The sequence below is a fragment of the Sus scrofa genome, chromosome 2 (genome assembly GCF_054392235.1).
Source record: "Sus scrofa isolate SSC_HxYL_T2T_F1_AM1 chromosome 2, Sscrofa_HxYL_maternal_Yorkshire_Landrace_v2.0, whole genome shotgun sequence".
Classification (NCBI taxonomy): Eukaryota; Metazoa; Chordata; class Mammalia; order Artiodactyla; family Suidae; genus Sus; species Sus scrofa.
In genome coordinates, this window is record NC_139384.1 from 67,566,852 (window position 1) to 67,591,089 (window position 24,238).

A 24,238-nucleotide genomic window follows, 5' to 3' on the forward strand; every position below is an offset into this window, starting at 1 on the left:
CACCGGCCTACGCCAGAGCCACAGCAACTCGGGATCCGAGCCACGTCTGTGACCTACACCACAGCTCACGGCAACGCCGGATCGTTAACCCACTGAGCAAGGCCAGGGATCAAACCCGCAACCTCATGGTTCCTAGTCAGATTCGTTAACCACTGCGCCACGACAGGAACTCCCTGTATTAAACATTTCTGTATTAAATTCCTTCTCTTAACAGTGACTATCAGTTTCTTTGTATTCAAAGAAAACAAAGATAAAAAGGAAAGCTAGAAACACTCCCACCTACAGAAGCTGAGAACTGAAAGAACAAGTGTTATGGGGGTGGGGAGAGGGGAGAAGGCCCCGAGGGGAGGGAGGCCTCCACCCAACCCAGCCTGGCCAGAAGGCACCTGTGCCGTATGGCAGACACATGGCCAGCTCCTCCAGCAGAGAGAACAAAGAACCCAAGATGAAGTGTAACCTTCAGTGAAGCAAGAGGGGACACTGCTGCCACTTTCCCGTTTATTTTTGGCAAATGTTTATGCAGCTTAAAAGTCCACCTTCTGTGTCACCTGCTACAGTGACTCCAGCCCTAAGCAGTAAACCCAAAACCCTCAACTCATTCCCACAGCCTAGCTTCTACCTGGGTCACTAGTGGTCCCAAGTGGCCATCAGGACACAGCATCAGTGGGAGCTCACTCTGAGGAGACCCATAGCCCACACTGTCCCAGGACTGCCCACAGCAACAATCCCCATACAGCCTGGTGGGTCAACGTTAAAATTCTTTTGCGGCAGCAGCTTTTCCCCATTCATCTTCACTTTCAGTGTGGAGCAAACAGTACGGGGTCAGTATGTGCTACTGAGTTAAACTGACATTTCTATAAATTAGCTTCATGAAGTGTATGATTCCTAGGGCTGCCTACAAGGCAAAATGTAGCAAACAAGACAAGTGCTTTCATTAAAAACTTCTGCATTCTGACTTTCTGGAAGGCAAGTGTACTGAAATGGAGTCTCACAGATTGAGGTCAAAGGCAGAAACAGAAATCCAGGGAGAAGGTCCAGGCAGAACAGCACGGACCAAGTCACAGAGGAGGGAGAATCTCAGGAAGGCCACAGGTAGTCCTGTGCTAAAAGTTTCCTCATAAAGAGAGCTAATTCTTACTGACTAAAGCTGAGTTCTAAAACCTTAGTTGCCTGAAAACTTAAGATGCTCCAGAAGTACATGTGTTTTCTTTCTTTCTTGGAGCTCCACCTGGCTAGGAACTCCTTGGGCCTTCAAAGACCTAGACCGAGAAGACAAGGAGGACAGACTCTCCCTGCAGCAGTCTTATGACTTGGATGGGGGCGGGCCGTGCCCATACACATGGGGGCAGAGAGATGGCTGCCATTCACCCAGAGCCTCCGTGGGTAGAAGACTAGCCTGTAATCCCACAAAAGATGGGGAAACCCAAGTCTAGTGGGCCTAGAACCTAGATCTAACACTCTTTTTCTACTTGGCATTCTCAAAAGCTGCCCACTGTGGACCACTCTACTGCACAATCTAAAGGCCTTTTGTTAATTCATGTTTAAATGGTTTTCACCTGGAGAGACAAGCACATGGTGGGGCCAAAATGACACTTGCCAGCTGTCCTCAAATGCCACAATGGCAGCCTCACCTCAGAGAATTAAGATTTGCCCTGTCAGGAATTCCCGCTATGGTGCAACGACATTGGTGGCATCTTGGGAGCACCAGGTTCAATCCCTGGCCTGGCACAGTGGGTTAAGGATCCGGTGTTGCACAACTGTGGCTGGGGTCGCAACTGTGGTTTAGATCTGATCCCTGGCTCAACTCCATATTCCTTGGGGCAGCAAAAAATGGAAAAGAAAAAAAGATTTTCACTGCCATGAGTTGGGGCTGTGGAAGGACCCACGGGGAAGCCTGGCCTGGGAAGACCTCGGAACCTTAAGGTATGAGCCCCCTGTTATCAGACATCACTGCCTCCCACAAGGTAATAGGCCATGTGACAGCAGGGCCATGCCATCAATGTTCCTGGTGCATCCCCAGCTCCAGGAGAGTGCCAGCCACACAGGAGGTGCATATCAAACATTTGATCAATAAACAAATATAGGTTTTATAGAGAGGAGCTCAGAAGATCTGGGGAGGGGGCAGACAAGATACTTCAGTCTCCCTTTCAGCACTGGGATTCTCAAATCTTAACCCAAGTTTAATGCTCCTTTGTTGTTAATAGAAATGCCGGGTCTTCTTTTACAGGCAAAACACCTAACACTGACTAAGCATTTACCCTACATGGATCATCTTGGGTGCAAGCCCTGTCTTACTGGTAGGGAAAAAGGCGGGTGAGGGTCACACAGCAAGTGGGTGAGACAATGCTGGGAACTGAAGCCCATGCTCCTCCAAACAGCGCCCACTCCAACACTCAGAGTCCAGCATAAGCCACTCAGAGTCAGGCATAAGGTTTCCAAAGGACACCAGAAGCTCCTCACAAGCAGGAAATCGGACTTAACATTTGACATCTCAATCTGCCCCATGGGGTCCAGATGAGATATTAAAATGTTTATTACAACCTTTTTGAGTGTTATGAGTGAAACCACACCTTTTGCTGTCTGCTTTCAAAGTGCAGTAAGTTCCGCTGGGACACAACATATGCATTCCTAAGCTACCATCTGGTGCAAAATCACACAACAAAAACACAGTGCTTGGGAGTTCCTGTCATGGCTCAGCAGTTAACGAATCTGGCTAGCATCCATGAGGAGGCTGGTTCAATCCCTGGCCTTGCTCTGTGAGTTAAGGATCCAGCGTTGCCACGAGCTGTGGTATAGGCCAGCAGCTACAGCTCTGATTCGACCCCTAGCCTGAGAACCTCCATATGCCATGGGTACGGCCCTAAAAAGAAAAAAAAGACACAGTGCCTGTGGGAACTATGGGGTTAGGGCACAACACCCCAAACCTTCATCAGTGACATAAAAAAAGTTAGGAACCTGATTTTTTTTTTTTTTTCTTGTCTTTTTGCCATTTCTTGGGCCGCTCCCATGGCACATGGAGGTTCCCAGGCTAGAGGTCTAATCGGAGCTGTAGCTGCCAGCCTACACCAGAACCACAGCAGCGTGGGATCTGAGCTGCGTCTGCGACCTACACCACAGCTCACAGCAACGCCGGATCGTTAACCCACTGAGCAAGGGCAGGGATCGAACCTGCAACCTCATGGTTCCTAGTCGGATTTGTTAACCACTGCGCCGCGACGGGAACTCCCAGGAATCTGATTTTTATTTATTTTTTTTTATAAAATCTTTTTTTTTTTTGTCTTTTTGCTATTTCTTTGGGCCGCTCCCGCGGCATATGGAGGTTCCCAGGCTAGGGGTCGAATCGGAGCTGTAGCCACTGGCCTACGCCAGAGCCACAGCAACGCGGGATCTGAGCCGCGTCTGCAACGGAATCTGATTTTTAAATGGCAGCACATGGAGTTCCTGCCTAGCACAGTAGGTTAAGGATCTGGCATTGTCTGCAGCAGCTCAGGGAGCCGGTCTATCTGGTCTATCTCCAGCCCAGGGGTGGGTGCCACAGGTCGCAGGTTACAGCTGCAGCTCAGATTTGATCCCTGGCCCAGGAACTTCCATATGCCACAGGGGTGGTCAAATAAATAAATGCTAACAGGTTAAACAGCTAAGAAACATACAAATGCTGTCTGAAGCCTGGTGTCCAATGCCTCACCCAGGGGAAGATCTGGAGTTTGCTGTGACTGTGGGTGGGGTGCAGTTTCTCAGTTACAGTGACGTGCTGGAGGGAGGTTGTCTGACCCAGAGGGGAGTTGCCCAAAGGGGGCTTGATGCACATCTGGGGTGTGTGCATTTTGCTCTGAGGTACTGGCAGGTGCTTTTTAAGCCGGGAGCAGTTTTCTGGATTCATCTAGTACCAGAGTCAGCAAACTTTTACTTAAAGGGACACAGCAAGTATTTTCAGCTCTTCAGGCCATTCAGTTTCTGTCCTGATTACTCAAGCTCTGCAATTGTGACAGTTTGTTCTCAAATGCATGGCTGTGTCCCATTCAAACTCTAGTTACCCAAACATGCCATCAGCCCATGGGCCACAGCTTCCCAACCCCTAGATCTAGTATTTCTCCTGGATAAAATCATGCATAGCCAAACACAGCATGCATGTCATGCTCCAAATGTGTCCTAATATACCAATAGTGTTGAAACAAATCTGCTTTTCCAAAATAAGCATTATAGCAGAACTGACAACAGAGAAAAATGGTTTCAAAAAAAGGACGTGAGAAGTTTCCGTGTGGCTCAGTGGTAACAAACTCTACTAGTATCCATGAGGACACAGGCTCGATCCCTGGCCTCACTCAGTGAAAGGATCCAGTGTTGCTGTGAGCTGTGGTATAGGTCACAGACACAGCTCGGACCTGGAGTTGCTGTACTGTGGTGTAGGCCACCAGCTACAGCTCTAATTCAACCCCTAGGCTTCCATATGCTGCAGGTGCAGCCCTTAAAAAAAAAAAAAAAAAAAAAGGATGTGAATGTGTAAATTCAATCCAAGCCCAAGACTCAAAGTTAACCCTTTCCACAAGTCAGAAATAATTTAGTTACAGAAAGTACCAAGTGCAGACTGTTTACTATAGGATCAGTCTGTCCCACTACATGAGTCAATTTTACACCATCTTAAAGGTCCCACACTCTCTCAAGAAAAATTGGCCCCTGACAGAAGGAAATTACATGCTATAAACCCAATTTTTGCAGTGGATAAACCTTTAATCCAGTACAGAAACAAGCAGTTCCTGAGTACACGTTCCTGAGCATCAGACAGAAGCTCTAAGCAAAAACACAGAGGTTGAGAATGACCTATTTGGGGGGTATTAAGCCAGGAAGGGAAATTTGAATCAAGCGCACTGGGACTCAACCATAGAGCCAGGCTTCTAGATAACAAGGACTAATCTTTGCCCTTGAGAGCTGGGGAGAGGGGAATTTTCTGTGCCAGGGAAACCCTAAGAAGAGCTCTTTGCCTGGTTTGGGGGGAGGGGCAATTAGGGGACCCTGAAGGACAGAGGTCCACACCATACTGCCCCCACCCAACCCACTCCAGAGCAGATGGGTAGTGTCATCAGTCTGGCACTGAGATTAAGGATGCAAGTGTCCACTGGGCTCCTGATCCAATTGTCTCAAGAAGAATGAAAACTATTAAGTATGGAAATGAGATTCCACGAAGGGACCAGAATCACCAACTTCTAAACCAAGTGAAGGAGCCCAGAGCCCTGAAGGGCCCTGTGTGGATCCTTGCACACCTATGCCACTTCAACCCACACTTCGCCCAAGACAAATAATTTTGTGCCTGGGTGGAGTAGCAGTGTTTTAAAATTACTAGCACTGCAACCATGATCGTTTCTACTACTCCTTTATGGCTCACAGTAATTTAACCTTTCAGAGAAGGGGAAGAACTGCTGTTTATAGTTGTTTACCTGAGTGATATGTGAACCTGGAAGGGAACTTCTATGACATCAAGCTTGGTCAGTTACTAATGACGGGGAACACCCTCTTTCCAAGTTCACAGCCCATCTGGACACTGACAGGCTTCCAATACTGATGCTGCACCAGATGGTGATGTCCAGGGGCCAGTGACCTGGAGTGCCACCTCTTTGGAGGGCAGGAGTATCTCAGGGTTCCCTGACTTCATGAGGGCATGGACCCAGTAAGGACTGTGAGACATGTATGCCAATCACCATCTTGTTACAAGTCAACACTGGAAAAGGAATCCTCCCTGCTGATCCAGAGGAGGAGGGGAAGAATCTGGAAATGCTTCATTTGAGTTGGGCCCCAAGAGTAGAATCTAGATTTGCAGAGATGCAAGAGGGAGAAAGAAATGGTAGCTAAGAAGGTGAAGTGGTGAAAACAATATACAAGTGCATGAAAACCCATCTCCAAAGAAAGTAGGTGAAATTAAATAAAAGTACATACAAACTTTTAACAACTTTTAAAGATGAAATGAGGTTGCTTAGAAGGAACAAACATCCCCCATTACAGAGAGGCCACTTATTCAATGTGAAAGGTTAGCAATGACAACCAGGCCTTCCACAGGCTTTCCTGGGCTACAGGTACCCTGCAAGAGTCCAGGGACTGGAGGTGGAGTCGGGATCCTGACCAGCCATCAGTTTGTGGAGAATCAGGGGAGTTGGAACCTTTAATTGGGTCCTAAAGGACAGAGGAGGGGAGTGCTGAGAGCTGCGAAATGGCAGAGAGTATACTCCCAAAAGCCACTTGCACACACGCAACTTCAATGAGTTGCCTGCAGTCACTTCCTCAATCATGTAAGGTGATGAGCACTGGTGCAGTCCAGTACTCTCGGGGATTTCTCTGCCTCCAGCCCCAGAGAATCATTCTACCTAACCCTTCCAGGAAGAGATACCATTTGCAAGGGAGGTACACAATTTGCAGATACAGGAGTCAAAAGGTAAGGTTAAATTAATTCAGGAGCCTCCTCCTAAAAGGGTACTTCTATCATGCCAAGTGTCCCAAATGCCACACTCAATATGAAATGCTAATGATCCATTAAACATAAGGCCATCACCACCCAGAGAAGTCATGTAGGTAAAGTCAGACCAAGACAGTCATCCTATCAGGTCATCTTCAGTCCTTGGTTCAAAAACCACCCAGAAAAGTTCACATGTGGTGCAGCAGGTTAAGGATCCAATGTCATCATTGCAGGCCTCAGGCTGATCCCTGGCCTGGGAACTTCCACATGACAGCCAAGAAAAAGAAAGAAAAGGAACCACTCAGATAGGTAGGTATGTAGATTGTTAGGACTGAAAAGAGGGAGTTCTTTGTGGCACAGCAGGTTAAGGACCTGGTGTTGTCACTGCTGTAGGTACAGGTTCCATGTTCCATCCCCTGGCCTGGGAACTTCTACATGCTTCAGGTACAGCCAAAAAAAAAAAAAAAAAAGACTGAAAAGAGTTACACACACACACACACACACACACACACACACACACACACAGCACCTCAGGCTTTTACATTTATAAATAAACACACATTTACAATTTGATTTTTTTTTTTTTAAGGTGGAGGACATGTAAATAAACACAGCCTCTAAAATAATGCTTTTGGGGGATATATTTAAAAAAATTAATCTAGAAAGCAGCAACTTTAACACAGTCACCATCAACGCTTCCAAAATAAAATCTTAATGGCCTTCAAATTCCCAAAGGCAAATCCCATGTAGACCTACTCAGTGGAAAAAGGCATTGACAGCATCTCAGTGTAGTACCACTTGTGGGAACAGTAGGCCTGGGGACAAGTCATCTCTAGAAAAATCAATGGTCACTGCCTTCAATGAAGTTCATGCTAAAGTAACAACCAGCCTTCTGGTGGCACACCCAGCCACTCAAACTCACCCAGAGGACATGCAAGGCCAGACCTGAGAGAGCCAAGTCCCTAGACCTCAACAACCATCCTCCCTCCCTGAGTCACGGGGGTGGAGCAGCTAGAGAAAGATGCACAGATCCTGTTTGGGATGCTGGTGTAGGGAGTATGCTTTTATCTTCCCCCAGACACAATCTCCTAAAAACTTCTGAAAGAAGGAATACCACTGAGCAGACAGGCCGCACAGATCCCACTAAGGTGTGTCTGCAACTCAGCCCCATGCCGTGGCCTCTACATGCCCCTTCCCTGTGACGTGAGACACGTATCTACACCTCCACGTCAAAGCCCACAGTAGGACAAAGTACACCTAAAAGGATCACACTTTAAGAAGGGGACAGACTAGCAGCAAGTATTTTTTTAAAACTGCTGATGGCACCCCCGGGCTCACTTTAGAGATAAGGACTTAGATTTTGTGTCTATTTTCTCATAAGTGTTCAGTAAGCACCCAATGCTGCCCACCTGGAAGTGGCCCCAAATGAGTGGCTGAGTCTCTAATGGCTGGGGCCTGAGTCCAAAGCCCAACCCCTGAGGCCCTAGAGAGAAAAACAGATGTTGCCAGAAAGCACGATATAGAAATAAAGGTGCCACCCACCTGTGGAGGGAACTCTGAACAATATAACATGTCCACAGGGAAATGGTGACCAGGGGAACTTTGGTGCAGAATGTCACTGTGAGGGATGGTTGGCCGAGTTTCCCTCCCACTGGAAAGGGCCAGTCCTCTGTCCTTTCCCAGCTCCCAGCTGCCTCCCAGCTGAGCCTCCTTGGCCCACAAAGGTTATGCCTAAAATTTCTATATAATCTGCAACAAGCCCATCGAGTGCCACATCACAAAATGGGAAGCCTTAACCCTTCCAGGGCTGCCTCCCCAGGACCCCTCCAGGACGCAGCCCTGACCACCAGCTCCATTGAGCTGGAAATGGCAGGGAGGTTTGCATAGCAAATTCCAGGAAGGGCCAGAAAAGCCTTCACCATTCCTGGGAGGGAATGTGAGTGTAAAGTAGGAGAAACCAAAGTGCATCTTTTGTAATTTTTATCAGGACACCCAACAATGTGGTGACGCCATCGCCTAGAGGCCTTTCCTAGACTCCTTTGTCAAGCATGTCCAGTGGGGAAAGAACCAGTGACTGCCCCAAAAGGATCAGCGGCATCAGGGAAGCCTACATCTAGGACTAAACTAAGTTTCTGGTCTCAATGAAGCCCATAGGCCTAAGAAACAGTTCCTACTGATGAACAGTTCTTGCAGCTCTTCCTGCAGAGTTGTGAGACCTGGAATTGAAATCCTAATTCTTGGAGTTCTCTTGTGGAGCACTGGGTTCAGGATCCAGTGTTGTCACTGCAGCAGCTTGGGTCACTGCTGTGGCACAGGTTTGATCCCTGGCTGGGGAACTTACACATGCCATAGGTGCAGCCAAGAAAAAAAGAAATCCTACTTTTCTCCTCCACCCTGTAAGTGGAAATCTTTCCCTTTGTCAGGCATTTGTTCTGGGTATAGACACCTACAGCAACCTCCAGGCAAAATAGCCAAGCTGACTTGGAGGGTATCACATGAGTAGTCATTTTATAAAGCATGCTACTCAAGGTAAAAATGACGCCTCACCCCAGCCAAGGCCCTGCCAGCCTCTCTAACCTGTCTATTGTCATCTCCCACATGTCCCCCTACCCCTGGACTTCATTCTCTCAGCTCTAGCCACAATGATATCCTAGCTACTCCTCTGAAAGCCAAGTTCACTCCCACCTCAGGACCTTTGTACTTGCTACTCCCTCTACCTGGAAGGTAGACACACACACAATCACTCTCTTTCTTCCGATTTCAGCCAAAACATCAAAGTGACATTTATTTCCCCTCCACACAGGCCCTTCAGTGGATCTCTACCTCCCTTCCCATTTCATCACCACTTAACATTCTACTTATTCATCTCCCCCAACAAAAACAGAAAACATCTCTTTGTTCAGTACTACAGTCCCAGAGCCCATGACGGTATAGGTGTTCAATACATATTTGTTAAACAGATAAGTACTTTCAAAACTCCCAGCTATGGCAGCCCCTTCCTGGTTAAGTAAGCCAAAATGTCTTCATGTAAACAGAAAATGTAAGGAAAAAAAAAAAAATAAACAAAACCTTAACTTCTAACCACATACAAAAATTATCTCAAAATGGGTCAAAGACCTAACTACTAAAATCTAAACTTACAAAACTCTTAGAAGGCAATATGAGGGTAAATTATGGCCTTTGATTTGGTAACAGATTCTTAGGTGTAACACCAAAAGCCCAATAACAACGAAAGAAAAAAGATAAACTGGACTTCATTAAAATTAATTCTTCTGTGAAAAAGAGTGACAACCCCACAGAATGATAAAAAAATATTTGAAATCACATCTCTGACAAGGGTCTGGTGTCCAGAAAGAACACTTACAACTTGGAGTTCAAGATGTGGCTCAGCGGTAACCCAACTAGTATCCATGAGAACTCAGGTTTGATCCTTGGCCTCGCTAAGTGGGTCAAGGATCCAGTGTTGCCGCAAGCTGCAGTGTAAGCGCAAATATGGCTCAGATCCTGCACTGCTGCAGCTGTGATGTAGGCCAGCAGCTGCAGCTCTGATTCAACTTCCATGTGCCATAAGTGTGGCCATAAAAAGAAAAGAAAGAAGAAGAACACTTAACAAACCCAATTTAAAAAAAAAATGGGGAGAGTTCCCATAGGCACAGCAGAAAATGCATCAGACTAGGAACCATGAGGTTTCAGGTTCGATCCCTGGCCTTGCTCAGTGGGTTAAGTATCTGGCATTGCTGGCAGCTATAGCTCCGGTTCGACCCCTAGCCTGGGACCTTCCATATGTTGAGGGTGCGGCCCTAAAAGGACAAAAGATAAAAGGAAAAAAAAAAAAAAAAAATGGGCAGGAGTTCCCAATAGTGGCTCGGTGTCAACGAATCTGACTAGCATCCATGAGGATGAAGGTTCAATCCCTGGCCTTGCTCAGTGGGTTATGGATCCGGTTTTGCTGTGGCATAGGCCAGCAGCTACAGCTTCGATTCAACCCTTAGCCCAGGAACCTCCATATGCTGCGGGTGCAGCCCTAAAAAGAAAAGAAAAAAAAAAAGGGCAAAGAACTTGAAAAGACATTTCTCCAAAGACATACAAACAGCCAATAAGCATAGGAGAAGAGGGTCAGCAGCATTAGTCATTAGGGAAATGCAAATTAAAACCACACCTACTAGGAAGACTATTTAAAAACAACAACAACAACAACAACAAAAAACAGGAAAATAAGTGTTGATGATGTGGAAAAATTGGAACCACCATACATTGCTGGTGGGAATGTAAAATGGTGCAATGATGTGGAAAACAGTCTGGCAGTTTCTCAAAAAGTAAAATACAAAATTACCATATGACTCAGCAATTCTACTCCTACTTATATATCCGAGAGACACTGCAACAAGAACTTGTACACAAATGTTAAAAAGCAGCACTATTTACAATAGTTTAAAATGAAAACCTTCAGCAGGGATTCTGGAATTGCGTGAGCTATGGTATAGGTCACAAATGCAGCCTGGATCCCGAGTTGCTGTGCCTGTGATGTAGGCTGGCAGCTACAACTCCAATTTGACCCCTAGCCTGGGAACTTCCATACGCCACAGGTGCAGCCCTAATTTAGAAGAAAAAAAAAAAAAAGGCTAAAAAAATAAAAATAAAAACAAATACACTGAGTTCCTGTTGTGGTGCAGCGGAAACAAATCCGACTAGGAACCATGAGGTTTCAGGTTTGAGCCCTAGCCTTGCTCGGAGTTGCCATGAACTGTGGTATAGGTCGCAGACGCAGCTCAGACTGGCATTGCTGTGGCTGTAGCACATTTTTGTAGGTCATTTTCGATCTTCAACACTGAACACAAGGCCAGTCTCTTGGCACATGAGTATATATGTAGCTGCTGAGTGAACAGGCCCCTTGACAGGTAAAATTCAAAGGCGGACACCACTTCCATTAGCCCAAACAGGCAGCCAGCCTTGCCCTCAGTGTGCACGCCAACAACCACATACAACATGGACGTTGTGTAGAGGCTATATAGATGCCTCAAGACTCTCAAGGACCTAGCCCTCTTCCTGCCTTGCTCCTCTCTGTGCCCACTGAGCCTTGGGTAGCAGGAAGGGGGAGCCCCCGGTAATCATAGGCTATGGTTAAACTGAAAAGTGGAACAATCAATGATTTTCTGGGCTGACTTACACCCAAAACAAAAAGTACAGAAGCTGGCATATTTATACATCTTTAAATAATAATTGCTCAAGGGTGTCTGATGTGGACCATCTCCTGCCACAACCATTCACATTCCAACCTTTTCCACCAAGCTCCCTTCAACTACTGGGTTCAGAGAGGCAGGGCAGATAGAACAGCCAAGATGGCATACACAAATTCCCTCCTGAACCCCCAAACTGACTGCTTTGTAATGTTACAGCTATGTCTTCTTTGCTGGCCCTGTGACAGAAAAAGAGGAAATTTTATTCATTCATTCATCAAGTATTTATTGCTTGGACCATGTACATCTTAGTTAACGAAGGACCAGGCAGTGGCTGGGGTACCCAGCCTGGGGTATCTAGCTACCCAGGACCTCAGAGAACCCTAAGCCGGCCCCAATGCTATCAGACAATTCTCTGGGCTGTTGGACAACGGATAGTTACTCATTCCACAGGGCTGCAGATAAACCTTCTCCCAATGTAAAGTTCCAAGATTTTTAAACGCTAATGTCTAAAGAGAGTCTGCTGACAGCCAAACACTAAAGCCACTCTCTAGGTGGCTAACCCACTGCATGCTGCCATTAGCACCAGGCAAAGGGTACCATCAACACCAATGGTCCTCAACTAATTCTAGGAAACCAGCACAGACTTTGAGTCATTTTTGTCTCCAAAAAACTCTGAGGGCCTAGGGTAGGACTGAGAAGGACATAAAATGGTGCAGTCACAATGACAACAGTCTGGCAGTTCCTCAGAATATTAAAGACCCATTACCCAATAATACCACTCCTAGGTATATTTCTTTCTTTCTGTCTGTCTTCTTAGGGCCACACCCATGGCATATGGAGGATCCCATGCTAGGGGTCAAATCAGAGCTGTAGCAGCCAGCCTACACCACAGCCACAGCTATGCCAGATCCTTAACCCACTGAGTGAGGCCAGGGATCAAACCCACGTCTTCATGGATGCTAGCTGGGTTCATTAACCACTGATCCGCCAGGAACCCCTCACTCCTAGGTATTATTTCCAAAGGAATGATGCATCTGCACAAATTTGTGTATATAAATGTTCACAGTACTATTCATAATTACAAAAGGTGGAAACAGCCCAAATTTATCCCAGATGAATGGATAAACTAAATGTGGTCTATCCATGTAATGGAATATTACTTAGCCATAAAAACTGATGAAGCACTGACTCACACTACAAAGTGGATGAAACTTGAAAACATGCTGAGAATGAGAAGCCAGACACACATGGTCACACGGACTGTATGATTCTACTGACATGCAGTGTCCAGAACAGGCAAATCAATAGAGATAGAAAGTAGATTAATGGCTGCCAGGGGCTGAGGAAGAGGGACTGCTAATGTGTATGGGGTTTCTTTTTGGGGTGACGAAAGTATTCTGGAACTAGAGAGGTAATAGTTGCACAACTCTTGAATATACAAAAACATCACTCAACTGTATACTATAAATGAGTGAATTATATAGTATGCAAATTGCCTCAATTAAAAAAATTAATCACTATTTTGTTAGGAAACATTCTAGAAATATTTTCCTGACACCAGGATTAACTGACCATTTCCATACTTTCTTGCTATATGCAGATAAGAAACCTCATAAACTGACCCTCAACCCTTGTCATATATTTGTACTCAGCCCAGCAGGTGAGTCCAAGCAGCCAGTTCTTAGCCCATGCAGCTGTGACACTGTTAGAAAGGAATACACCCCTTGAAAAGTCACCAAGCCAGCTGATCTTAAGAGGCAGCAGCTAACCTACTGAGGAGGCCTCCAAGCTGTCTCTGTGGTCTAAGACGTCTCTCAGGCGTACATTTTTTTCCAGGTAGGCAGCCCTGGCCCAAAATATCACTGGCTGGGCCCTGATAGTAAAAGACAAAACCCCACCTGGGTGTTGGGCTCTGCCCTACTAGGTCCCAAAAGCCCTGGACAGTCTCCATCTGAGAACCCTAAGCAGTGGGGGGGATAGTTCAGCTCCTGCACAGGCAGAGTAGAATGAAGGCAATCAGATCCAAGCACTGGTGCCAGGGCCCTGCACCAAAGATGGCGGTGAAGGATAAAGTCTGGAGTTTCCGTTGTGGCGAAAGGGAAACGAATCCAACCAGTATCCATGAGGATGCGGGTTTGAGCCCTGGCCTTGCTCCAGCACTGCTGTGAGCTCTGGTGTAAGTCACAGACACAGCTCAGATCCTGTGTTGCTGTGGCTGTAGCACAGGCTGGGAGCTACTGCTCCGATTCGACCCCTATGTGGGAGGATGCAGCCCTTTTTAAAAAGTGAGAGAAAAAAAGGAAAAAAAAAGATACATTCTAACCATTTCAACCAGCACTGGGAAATCACAAGAACAGCCAGAGGACAAAGGCCACCCAGCCAGGATTATCCACTGCCCCAGTCATCACAGAGAACAGCTCATTCTACTTGGGCCTGGGCTTTTCAAACGAGTGAGACAGATTCTGAGATGCAAGGGGAGAGCAAGCAGCATTCCTGGAGAAGGTAAGGTGTGGCAACCCTGTGGAGACAGCCCAGCGTGCAATCCCAGGGGGAATTAACCTCCTCCTTCTCCTCTAGAAGCTGACCATCAGCTTCTGAAGTAGGGCTCTGTTTCAAATGTCCAAGGATCTGAATGAGGCCTCTGTTCCACAGATACCAGACTCTAAGAACTCACCTGGCTTCTGGGCATGGGAAGGTGGTCCTACCAGCCGGCCATTGTGGGAGCTATGTCAAAAGGCAACTTCTGTCAATGTACTGGCCAACCTAAAGCAAAAAACAGAGGAAGAAACACTGAGTTTCCAAGGAAAGTTTCTAGAACATACAGTATTCAGCAAGCTACAACTGACAGCTGCCTGGGATTTTAATTTTAAATGTCTCCAATCCCTGGATTTACATAGTGGAATTCTAGATTTCAACCAGAGCCCTGCCTCTGTTACCTTCCACAGGAGGGCAAGCTGAGGAAATCAATTTCCACCAGTCTCTGATGTATGACCCAATAAGGTGCTAACCAATAAACACTAACATCCTAGACACTAAAGATTCCATCTTTAGCAACAGGGATGGAGACAACAGGTGGTTCACAACCACATGCCAACATTCTGAATACACAGAAAATGGTTCAAGGTTTTGATTATAATAGTAATGACATTAACAGCAAAAACAGAAATACTAGCATTTAATAGATGTTTAGTAGTGAGTTCCACGTACTCTGCTAAAATTCAGTACCTCTTTGAACCTCCAGGAAATCTAAGGGTAAGTTATACAATTATCCCCATTTTACAGACAGGGGACCTGACATGTCCTGATATTCAGGAATCTGCCCGAGTCACCCAGGTATCCCTCTCCAGATATGACCTCTCCCCTCCCCCAGTGCCCACCCCCTAACACACAAGGAAATCACCCACAATTTCAGGTAGTGCAGGGTTTGCCCTAAAGAAGCCAAGGGCATGAGGTGATTGGGAACAGACAAACTTCACCTCCCACATAGAAGCAGCTTTACCACCACAGGGAAACTGAAGCTTCACCCAGGGGTCATCTTCAAAGGGCTTACACTGCCCAGGGAGGAAGTGGCTGCCTGTTACATAGACAGGAAAACCAAGGCTAAAGAATGATCAGGAACTCTCCCAGAGTCACAGAAAAAGCATGGCCCCAGGACTTCCCCTCTTCTGTGACATGAGATGTCTGGGGCTCTGGGCATAGAAGCTGAACCTAGTGAACCTGCCAAATCTCAGACTCCCAGGCAGCTGTCAGTTGTAGCTTGCCGAATACCATCGGTATCACTTCTGTTGTCATTCCTTGCACCCACATGACTTCCAGGAGCTTGCTCTGATATGAAACCTTTTTTTTTTTTTTTTTTTTTTTTTTTGCTTTTTAGGGCCACACCTGCAGCATATGGAAGTTCCCAGGGAAGGGGTCAAATCAGAGTTGCAGCTGCCAGCCTAGACTACAGTTCACAGCAACACCAGATCCTTAATCCACTGAGCGAGTCCAGGGATTGAGCCCACGTCCTCATGGATACTAGTCAGATTTGTTACCACTGAGCCACGACGGGAACTCACAACAATTCACAGCTCGTGGATGGTGAAGTAAACACAGGGGAACTTGCAAAACAAGCAAATATCAGTGAACTCTATGGAAAGAACCTTGGGTACCAAGGAACACACAGCATCACCCTCAGTAAGACCCAGGGCTGGCTGCAGCCATCACCAGGGCTAGCTCCTAGGGAGAGGGGCTCTTTCTACCACTCATTTTGGTCCCATTCATGCCAGGAAATGCAGCAGGTGCCATTAATCCTCTGGAGCCCGAGGCCTCTCTCTGCCACAGAGGGGTAAGCCTCAAGTGGGCACCCTGGATTTTCCAAGCACTTGTCTTTGGGATCAAGGTCAATATAAAGAAGTCAGCAATATTTCTACACAGTGAACTTAAAGCACTAAAAAAAAATTGGAGAGTTTCCTGGTGGCACAGTTGGTTAAGGACCTGGCATTGTTACTTAAGCCAGGATCTGGTTGTGGCTTGAGTTGCTACTGTAGGGCAGGTTTGATCCCTAGGCCAGGGAACTTCCACGTGCCAAAGATACCTTACCCCCCCAAAAAAATGATTAATACTAGCATAAACATGAAATACTTGAGGATAAAAATTTTAATTTTAAAAAATTTGCAAGAACTATAACCTGAAACTACAGCAAGACATTCATTACTAAGAGAAATCAAAGACAATATAAATAAATAGAAACACGACTTTTCCATGGGTCAGAAGGTGTCAATTCTCCAGTAAACTGACCCATAGATTCAAAGCCTCAATTAGAAACTGCTAACATGTTTTACAGAAAAAACAAGCAGTTTTTTCATTAATTTCAAAATTTATATGGAAATGCAAAGCATCTAGAACAGTAAAACACTGAAAAGAAGGAACAAATTTGGAAGACTTAACAAACCTGATTTCAAGAAATATTATAAAATTACAGTAACTAAGAGAGTGTGATATGGATGTAAAGATAGACAAGTGGATAAATGAATAGAATACACCCATACACAGACAGACATGATTTTTGACAAAGACGCAAGTACCCTAATTCCATTCACAAGACATACTGGACAATATTTCTCTGAAGTGTTAACACTGCAAGGAGGTCATTTTATTTATGTATTTATTTTTGGCTGAAACAGCAGCATATGCAAGTTCCTGGGCCAGAGAAGACCAGATCCTTAACCCACTGTGCAAGACCAGGAATCAAACCAGCACTGCCACAGAGACAAAGCAAAACTTTAACCCACTACACCACAGTGGAAACTCCAGGAAGGTCACTTTAATCTGTTATCATAATGCACACAGTGCATTTCGGGGCAGCATACATAGGAAGTTTTGTTTTGTGTTTTTTTTTTTTGGGGGGGGGGTCTTTCTGCCTTTTCTAGTGCCGCTCCTGCAGCATATGGAGGTTCCCAGACTAGGGGTCGAATCAGAGCTACAGCTGCCGACCTACACAAAGGCACAGCAAAAGCAACGCCAGATCTGAGCTGCATCTGCGATCCACACCACAGCTCACAGCAACGCCAGATCCTTAACCCACTGAGCAAGGCCAGGGATTGAACCTGCAACCTCATCATTCCTTTATTTTTTTTATTTTTTATTTTTTTGTCTTTTGTCTTTTTGTCCTTTTTGTTGTTGTTGTTGTTGTTGTTGTTGCTATTTCTTGGGCCACTCCCGCGGCATATGGAGGTTCCCAGGCTAGGGGTCGAATTGGAGCTGTAGCCACCGGCCTACGCCAGAGCCACAGCAACGCGGGATCCGAGCCGCGTCTGCAACCTACACCACAGCTCACGGCAACGCCGGATCGTTAACCCACTGAGCAAAGGCAGGGACCGAACCCGCAGCCTCATGGTTCCTAGTCGGATTCGTTAACCACTGCGCCACGACGGGAACTCCAACCTCATCATTCCTAATCAGATTTGTTTCCGCTGCACCACGATGGGAACTCTTTGAGTTGCCCTTCTTGACCAGACTACCTGTCATCCAGTCCGTCAGCAAATCCTACTGATTTTGCCCACAAACACATCTGGGGTCCAACCACCTCTCACACCTCCACCAGCCACATCATCCCTCCCTTGTGAGGACAGAGGTCTGCAAACTGGACTCCCTGCTTTCACTTCTCAGCTCAAACCCCTCCAAAGGCCCTGCACTCACTCAGAGTTAAGCTCCATCGTCTCCTGGCCTCAGAGGTATGCCCACACTCCTCCAGCCATGTTGGCCTCCTAGCCATGCCTAAAACACATCAGGCACCCTTCCACCCTGGGGTCCTTTTATGTTTTCAACAAAATCCCAGATACTCTATCATTTTAACAATTCTTCAATTTGCATCCCAAGTTGAAAATGACCTTTGAAAATGGAAATACCAGGAGTTCCCGCTGGGCACAGCGGAAATGAATCTGACTAGTATCCTTGAGGACGCGGGTTTGATCCCTGGCCTTGCTCAGTGGAGCAGGGATCCAGGTTGCTGTGAGCTGTGGTGTATGCTGCAGACATGGTTCGGATCCCTGCTCTTCCCCCCCATCCCCCTTGCTGTGGCTGCAGCTTCGATTAATCCCCCAGCCTGGGAACCTCATGCAGAGGGTGTGGCCATAAAAAGCAAAAAAAGCAAAGAAATAAAGAGAAGAAAAGAAAACATAACTACCCACCAATAATCCCTGAATGTCAACAAATTCCCAGTCCATATTCAGCGCCACATGATTTCTCAAAAACTTCTATAAACAGCTGTTCTAACGGTAGGTGCTACACCATTTGTGCTAGCTGATCTCTTTGCCTTGATCATTCTCCCCTAGATGGTGGACTCCTCTGTGAACCCCCAAAAACACTGCTCAAATGTCTCCTTTGAAGAGGCTCACTCTGCTTACCCTACCCCATTTCTCCCACAGCCTTGGCCCCTCCTCAAAACACAGCTACCCTATCTATGGACTTTCTCACCCAGCAAGAACATAAATGCTGCAAGGAAAGAGGTGTCCATCTGCCTGGTACCTGATTTCATTTCAAGCACCTACAACAGTGTCCAACACATACTGGTGCTCAATAAGTATTTACAGAATGAATAAGCAGAGAAGATTTAACACTGAAGGAGAAGGAACCAATCTGAGGAATTCACACAGCAACAGCCCCTTGATACAATTAGTGCAAAATTCATAAAGGAGCAGAGACCACTTAGCACCATCAGAACTGGGAACATTTCTGTAAACTGCAATCGCTTTTCACTGATATATCATTAGGGCTGCTTTGCCATCTACCCTGCATTGGCTGGGTTTAGAGAGCTTTTACTGTTTTTATTTCCAACCCATACATTTAAAACAGTATCAAGTAACCCTTAAGTACACAATTACCAACTCATAAGAGACTCTTCTGCTCCCTTGATAAATCATTATGGTTTGGCTTTGACCCTGCACCTGGGTACTCTACTCACATGCATACACACACAAAACCCCGAATCTGCAACCCACCCAAACACAACAATTTCCCAATCTGAGGGAGAGCACTCTCAGTGAGAAGGCAATGACTGGTGATTTACATGAAATCCAGTCACCGCACTCTAGGCAACAGAAGTCCATTGTTGCCATTTCACCCTCTCCAGCTCAGGTAAGTGAGGTCGGCTCCCTTTTAACTTAAGGGAAGGAGGCCCTGGCCAGACACTGGCTGTTGTCTAGGGAGCTCCAGTTCCTCAGAGAGGCTCAAGTTGCAGTGCCTGTGGCCAGTCGAAGAACAGCTCTCAGGGACCATGAGCACCCGAAGGGGAAGCCGGGGCTCTCCAAGAGCCCCCAGAGGGCCCCATATCCCTTCCAAGATCTGGCCCTATGGAAGCGGCACATCTCTAGTCTCCTCCTACCATTATCTGCATTCACCCATCACTTGTGCAATCTCTGAAATTCTTCAATTGTGTCTACACCCAAATATTTATCACCCTAGGTCCAATTCAGTCTTGGAACATGACATTAAGCCATTAAACCAAGGATACCATTCACCTTTTCCCACCCATAAAGCCCACTTTTTCCACACAAAATTAGCACTCCCCATCACCCTAGGCCCTCTATGCTGACAGTCTTAGCAACTGCACTGCTAATTGTCAAGGAGAGAAACTCCCCAGCTGGCCCTATGAGAAAGGGAGAAAAACTAAGGCAGGGCAACAGTGGATTGTATCAAGGAAGCATAGAGGTAACACGCCTCTGACACGTGATGACTGGTTAGAGAGGATTAACCTAGGCCAGGTGTCAGCAAACTACTGCCTGGGCCTCTGCTGAAAGATTATCCTGAGATACAGCCAAGCCCACCAATGGTTACACCACCTTTGGCTGCTTTCACCTACAGGGCAGAGTTGAGTAGTGGTGACAAAGACAGGACAGCCTCAAAAGCTGAAAATATGGACTATGTGATCCTTGAAAGCAGGAGGGAACTGTGGCCTGAATGGGTTGTGCTGAGCATTAAAGGCACAGGGGTGATGCAGGCAGAGCAGCATGCCTGAGACAAGAAGTCAGAGCAGAGGCACAGCAAGAAGGTGCTCTGGTTCCAAGTCAGCCCCAGAGGACAAAGTACCTACTCTCCCCAAGGCACAGAGCCTCATTAACCCTATATCCCCACAGAGTGAGGATAAGCATGACTAGGCAGACTAGAGAGGCAAAGAACCAGCCCCATGAGGGCCAAGGAGCCAACAGTGAGGCCAGCCGCACAAGCCCATCCCTGGCAACCAGAGCTGGCCAGTCTCCACTATCAACCCAAAACATCCACTGGGGAACATGACCTCCAGACCCCAATCTGCCCTTGCCTGTCCTCCCTCAGCCACAGTAACCATGGCCTCACTAGGTGACCATGGCCTCCCCACACCATGTCAATGCAGATGTTCCCAAAGCTCCTTAAAACCTTCCATTGCTTCCCCACACGTCATCACAGTCATTAAGGCACTACCTGTTTAGACCCAGGTGACCGTATGAAGTCATGTGGCACTCACATATGTATGTAGACACATACCATGCTCCAACCACACTAGCCTTGTCTCAAGTCATCATATCCACCATATCTGTCTTCCTCCACTGGGGCTTTGTGCATGCTGTGCTCACTGCCAGGAAGAGTGCTTCCTTCCCCACACTCATCTTTCAAACTCAAAATATCAGTTACTCAGGCCCCTCTCTCCTCCCATCCCCAAGACTACAGCCCCATCACTTGGCTTGGCTGAGCGTGACATCTAACATCAAGCATCCCACTAGATTTTCTCCCCCAAACACTATAATCCACAAGAGGAAGGGCTCTTGCTCATCTCCTTATCCAAGGCCCAGTGAAGCATGGAGAAGAAATGGCAAAATAGTGTTGTCCTCTGCAAGTTATAAACACCCAACCACTATGTTTTCACCACCAACTTGGTGCAAATACGTAACAATAGAAATATAACATCAGGAAGACGAAATATGGAGATAGCCAAGGCCACAGCATCACCACCACCCCTGGGAGGCCCAGAGCTTCCCAGTGGAGGAGCTCTCCCCAACTCCCTCACGTGGCTGTTTGGAGAAAGCCATTTGGAGATTGTTGCAGGCCTCAATGGCCTTGTGTGGAAGGGCCTCCCTTGTCACCTCAGAGAAGTGTGAGCTACCCCAGCACCCAACCCATTCACCCACACTCTGCACTCCCCTCTTCCTTTCCTATTGCCAGGATTCCATATCCTTCCCTTAAAAAAAAAAGTCCTTCCAACAGACCCCCTCCCTCTCAAAGACTTGACTCCACCACTCCCCTCCTATCCCCTGAGCATTGTAGGCATCCCTCCCATTCACACCATCAGACCATCCTGATGATGATGAGTCCTCTTGATGAATCATGCCCAACCTACTGCTCAGCCACAACCCTCCTGACTGATGAAATCTGTCCAGCCTCAGGCCAAATCCAACTGTGAGCCCCTGGGAGCCCACCTAGCACCCCAGACCTCAAGATCATCCTGAAGACCAAGTGACAGGCCATGGCTCCAGGCAGGCTCTCAAACAGGAGCAACTAGTTCTTACTTTGACTACTATAATTAATGTTGTTCCCCAAAATATTTTGACTCTTTATAACGAGGTTCCTTTCAGTGTTTCCACCCTCGCTCCCCAGCAGCTGCCCAGGCAGCCCACTAGTCAGTTCAAAACTTCAGATAAACCGCCATATTTAAAAAGCCCAAGAACTGGAGTTCCTGTCGTGGCACAGCGGTTAACGAATCCGACTAGGAACCATGAGGTTGCGGGTTCAGTCCCTGCCCTTGCTCAGTGGGTTGAGGATCCGGCGTTGCCATGAGCTGTGGTGTAGGTTGCAGACGCAGCTCGGACCCTGCGTTGATGTGGCTCTGGTGTAGGCCGGTGGCTACAGCTCCAATTCGACCCCTAGCCTGGGAACCTCCATATGCCGCAGGAGCGGCCCTAGAAAAGGTAAAAAGATAAAAATAAATAAATACATAAAATAAAATAAAATAAAATAAAATAAAATAAAATAAAATAAAAAGCCTAAGAACCAAATGTTCACATCTAGACAAGTCTGAGGCTTTAGTGTTTGAAGTGTTTAGCATTAGCGCATTATGATATCAAAGAACACCCTCAAGAAAATGCCACAAGAACAAAAGAGGAGATAACTTCTGTGTTAGTAACAAGGACCTACCAACTGGTGTCTCCCCCTCTGTGTATACACACCAATATGTGCCATACTAAGGGAATTCTCTAACAAAGAGCCACAGGAAAATAAGAAATACCTTCACTCTCTGTGCAGAGCACTGGATCAGATAAGACCTCAAATGTTCATGGACAATGCTCCTCCTACACACCCTGCAGACTCCATGAGAGGAAGTACACCCAGACGCCACCCCTCTGGGGACCAAAGAACACCCACGGAACCATGCTGCCAAGATGATGTTACAATGAGCCTTCTAGAACCACACATCTTTTTCTTTTCTTTTTTTAATCCCCTAGTATCTGGCATAAGGTAGGCCATCAAAACACGAATGCCTTTGTACTTTCTCCGTAAGCAAACTCTTTAAGGATGAAATGTTTGCTCTCATAAGGATGCATGATATTTTGAATTCAGAAAAGTCTTTTTTGGAGTTCCATCATGGCTCAGTGGTTAACGAATCCAACTAGGAACCATGAGGTTGGGGGTTCGATCCCTGGCCTCACTCCATGGGTTAAGGATCCAGCGGTGCTGTGAACTGTGATGTAGGTTGCAGAGGTGGCTGGGATCCTGCATTGTTGTGGCTGTGGTATAGGGTAGCAGCTGCAGCTCCAATTCAACCCCTAGCCTGGGAACTTTCATATGTTGCACATGCGTTCCTAAAAAGCAAAACAAAAAAAAAAACAAAATTTACTGTCTTAGTCACTTTTAAGTGTACAGTTCAGTGTATTAAGTACATTCATACTGCAAACAGCTATCACCACCATCCACCTCCAGAACTTTTTCACCTTGCAAAACTGAAACTGTCCCCATTAAACACTAACTACCCATTTTCCCCTCCCTCCCACCCCTAAGCAACCACCATCCCACTTTCTGTTTCTATGAATTTGACTACTCTAGGTGCCTCATGTAAGTAAAATCACACAAGAGTTCCCTTCGTAGCTCAGCAGTTAACGAACCCGACTGGGATCCATGAGGATGCAGGTTCGATCCCTGGCCTCACTCAGTGAGTTAAGGATCCGGCATTGCCATGAGCTCTGGTATAGGTCACAGATGAGGCTCGGATCCCGAGTTGCTGTGGCACAGGCCAGAACTGTAGCTCCAATTGGACCCCTAGCCTGGGAACTTCCGTGTGCCACAGGTGCGGCCATAAAAACCAAAAAAAAAAAAAAAAGGGTAGAATCATACAGTGTTTGCCCTTTTCTGTCTGGCTTATTTCACTCAGCACAATGTCTCTTTGAGGTAGGATGACAATCATTTTAACCTTTTGGGACCTAAATGTGTACAGAACAAAAAGCTCATGGGCCCAGTATACCCACAACCAAACTGTATGGCTCTAGAAACCTGTTTCCCAGAGCAATCAGGTTCCTGACATGCTCCACTATCAAATAGTCCTTCCTCTACTCCCCAAATAAACTGCACAAAAAGGTACTGGAAAGACTTAGAATAATGAGATGAAAGCAGCACCAAGTATGTTACACTTCAGAAGGACTTCAAGTATAGCAAGCCTCACCCCAGCTCTTACCTCCCAAAGCACTCTCTCTCCTCAGGACATACCTATTGCAGCCTCATCTGACGGCCATGAACCAAAGGAGTAAAGAAATGCCTTTCAGATGGATGACAAAGATGATTAACTCGTCTTGGGCACAATCTTCTCCTGTAAGTAGGAGCCAGAGGTATCATAACACGACTCAAACCTATTCCTTTAAGAACCCTAGATAGACTCAGGAACACTTACAACAGGCCCACGAGGGGTGTGAGCCCTTAGTTCTAGACATGTCAAACTCTAGAAAGGGAGACATGGACAGTTAACTCAAATAGTGCACAACCAATCAATGTCACTCAAGAAGGAAATACTGCACACTCCTTCCAAGGTCTGAGCACAAAACCCACCTGTCTTGTGAGGGAGAGTCGGGCCCAAGGAAGTCTTGACAGTGGCCAAGTCCCACGGATGCTGTGTGGAAAA

At 46.6% G+C, this 24,238-nt stretch overlaps 1 protein-coding gene across 22 annotated transcripts in view; it reads right to left on the reverse strand.

The window, feature by feature from the left end:
- GATAD2A (GATA zinc finger domain containing 2A) overlaps positions 1–24,238 on the reverse strand; it is a 101,626-nt gene that overhangs the window by 48,242 nt on the left and 29,146 nt on the right. For 16 of the 22 annotated variants that reach the window (XM_085012216.1, XM_021083426.2, XM_021083427.2 and 13 more), the window contains one exon: positions 14,297–14,385. Coding sequence is in view for 17 of the 22 variants with exons in the window: in XM_021083427.2 (XP_020939086.1) it covers positions 14,297–14,311 (15 nt within the window). In the remaining 5 variants the exon portion in view is untranslated. Of the gene's footprint in view, positions 1–14,296; positions 14,386–23,797; positions 23,930–24,165; positions 24,228–24,238 lie in introns of those variants that run through there. The other 6 variants (XM_085012205.1, XM_085012213.1, XM_005654919.4 and 3 more) reach the window with 3 other exon arrangements.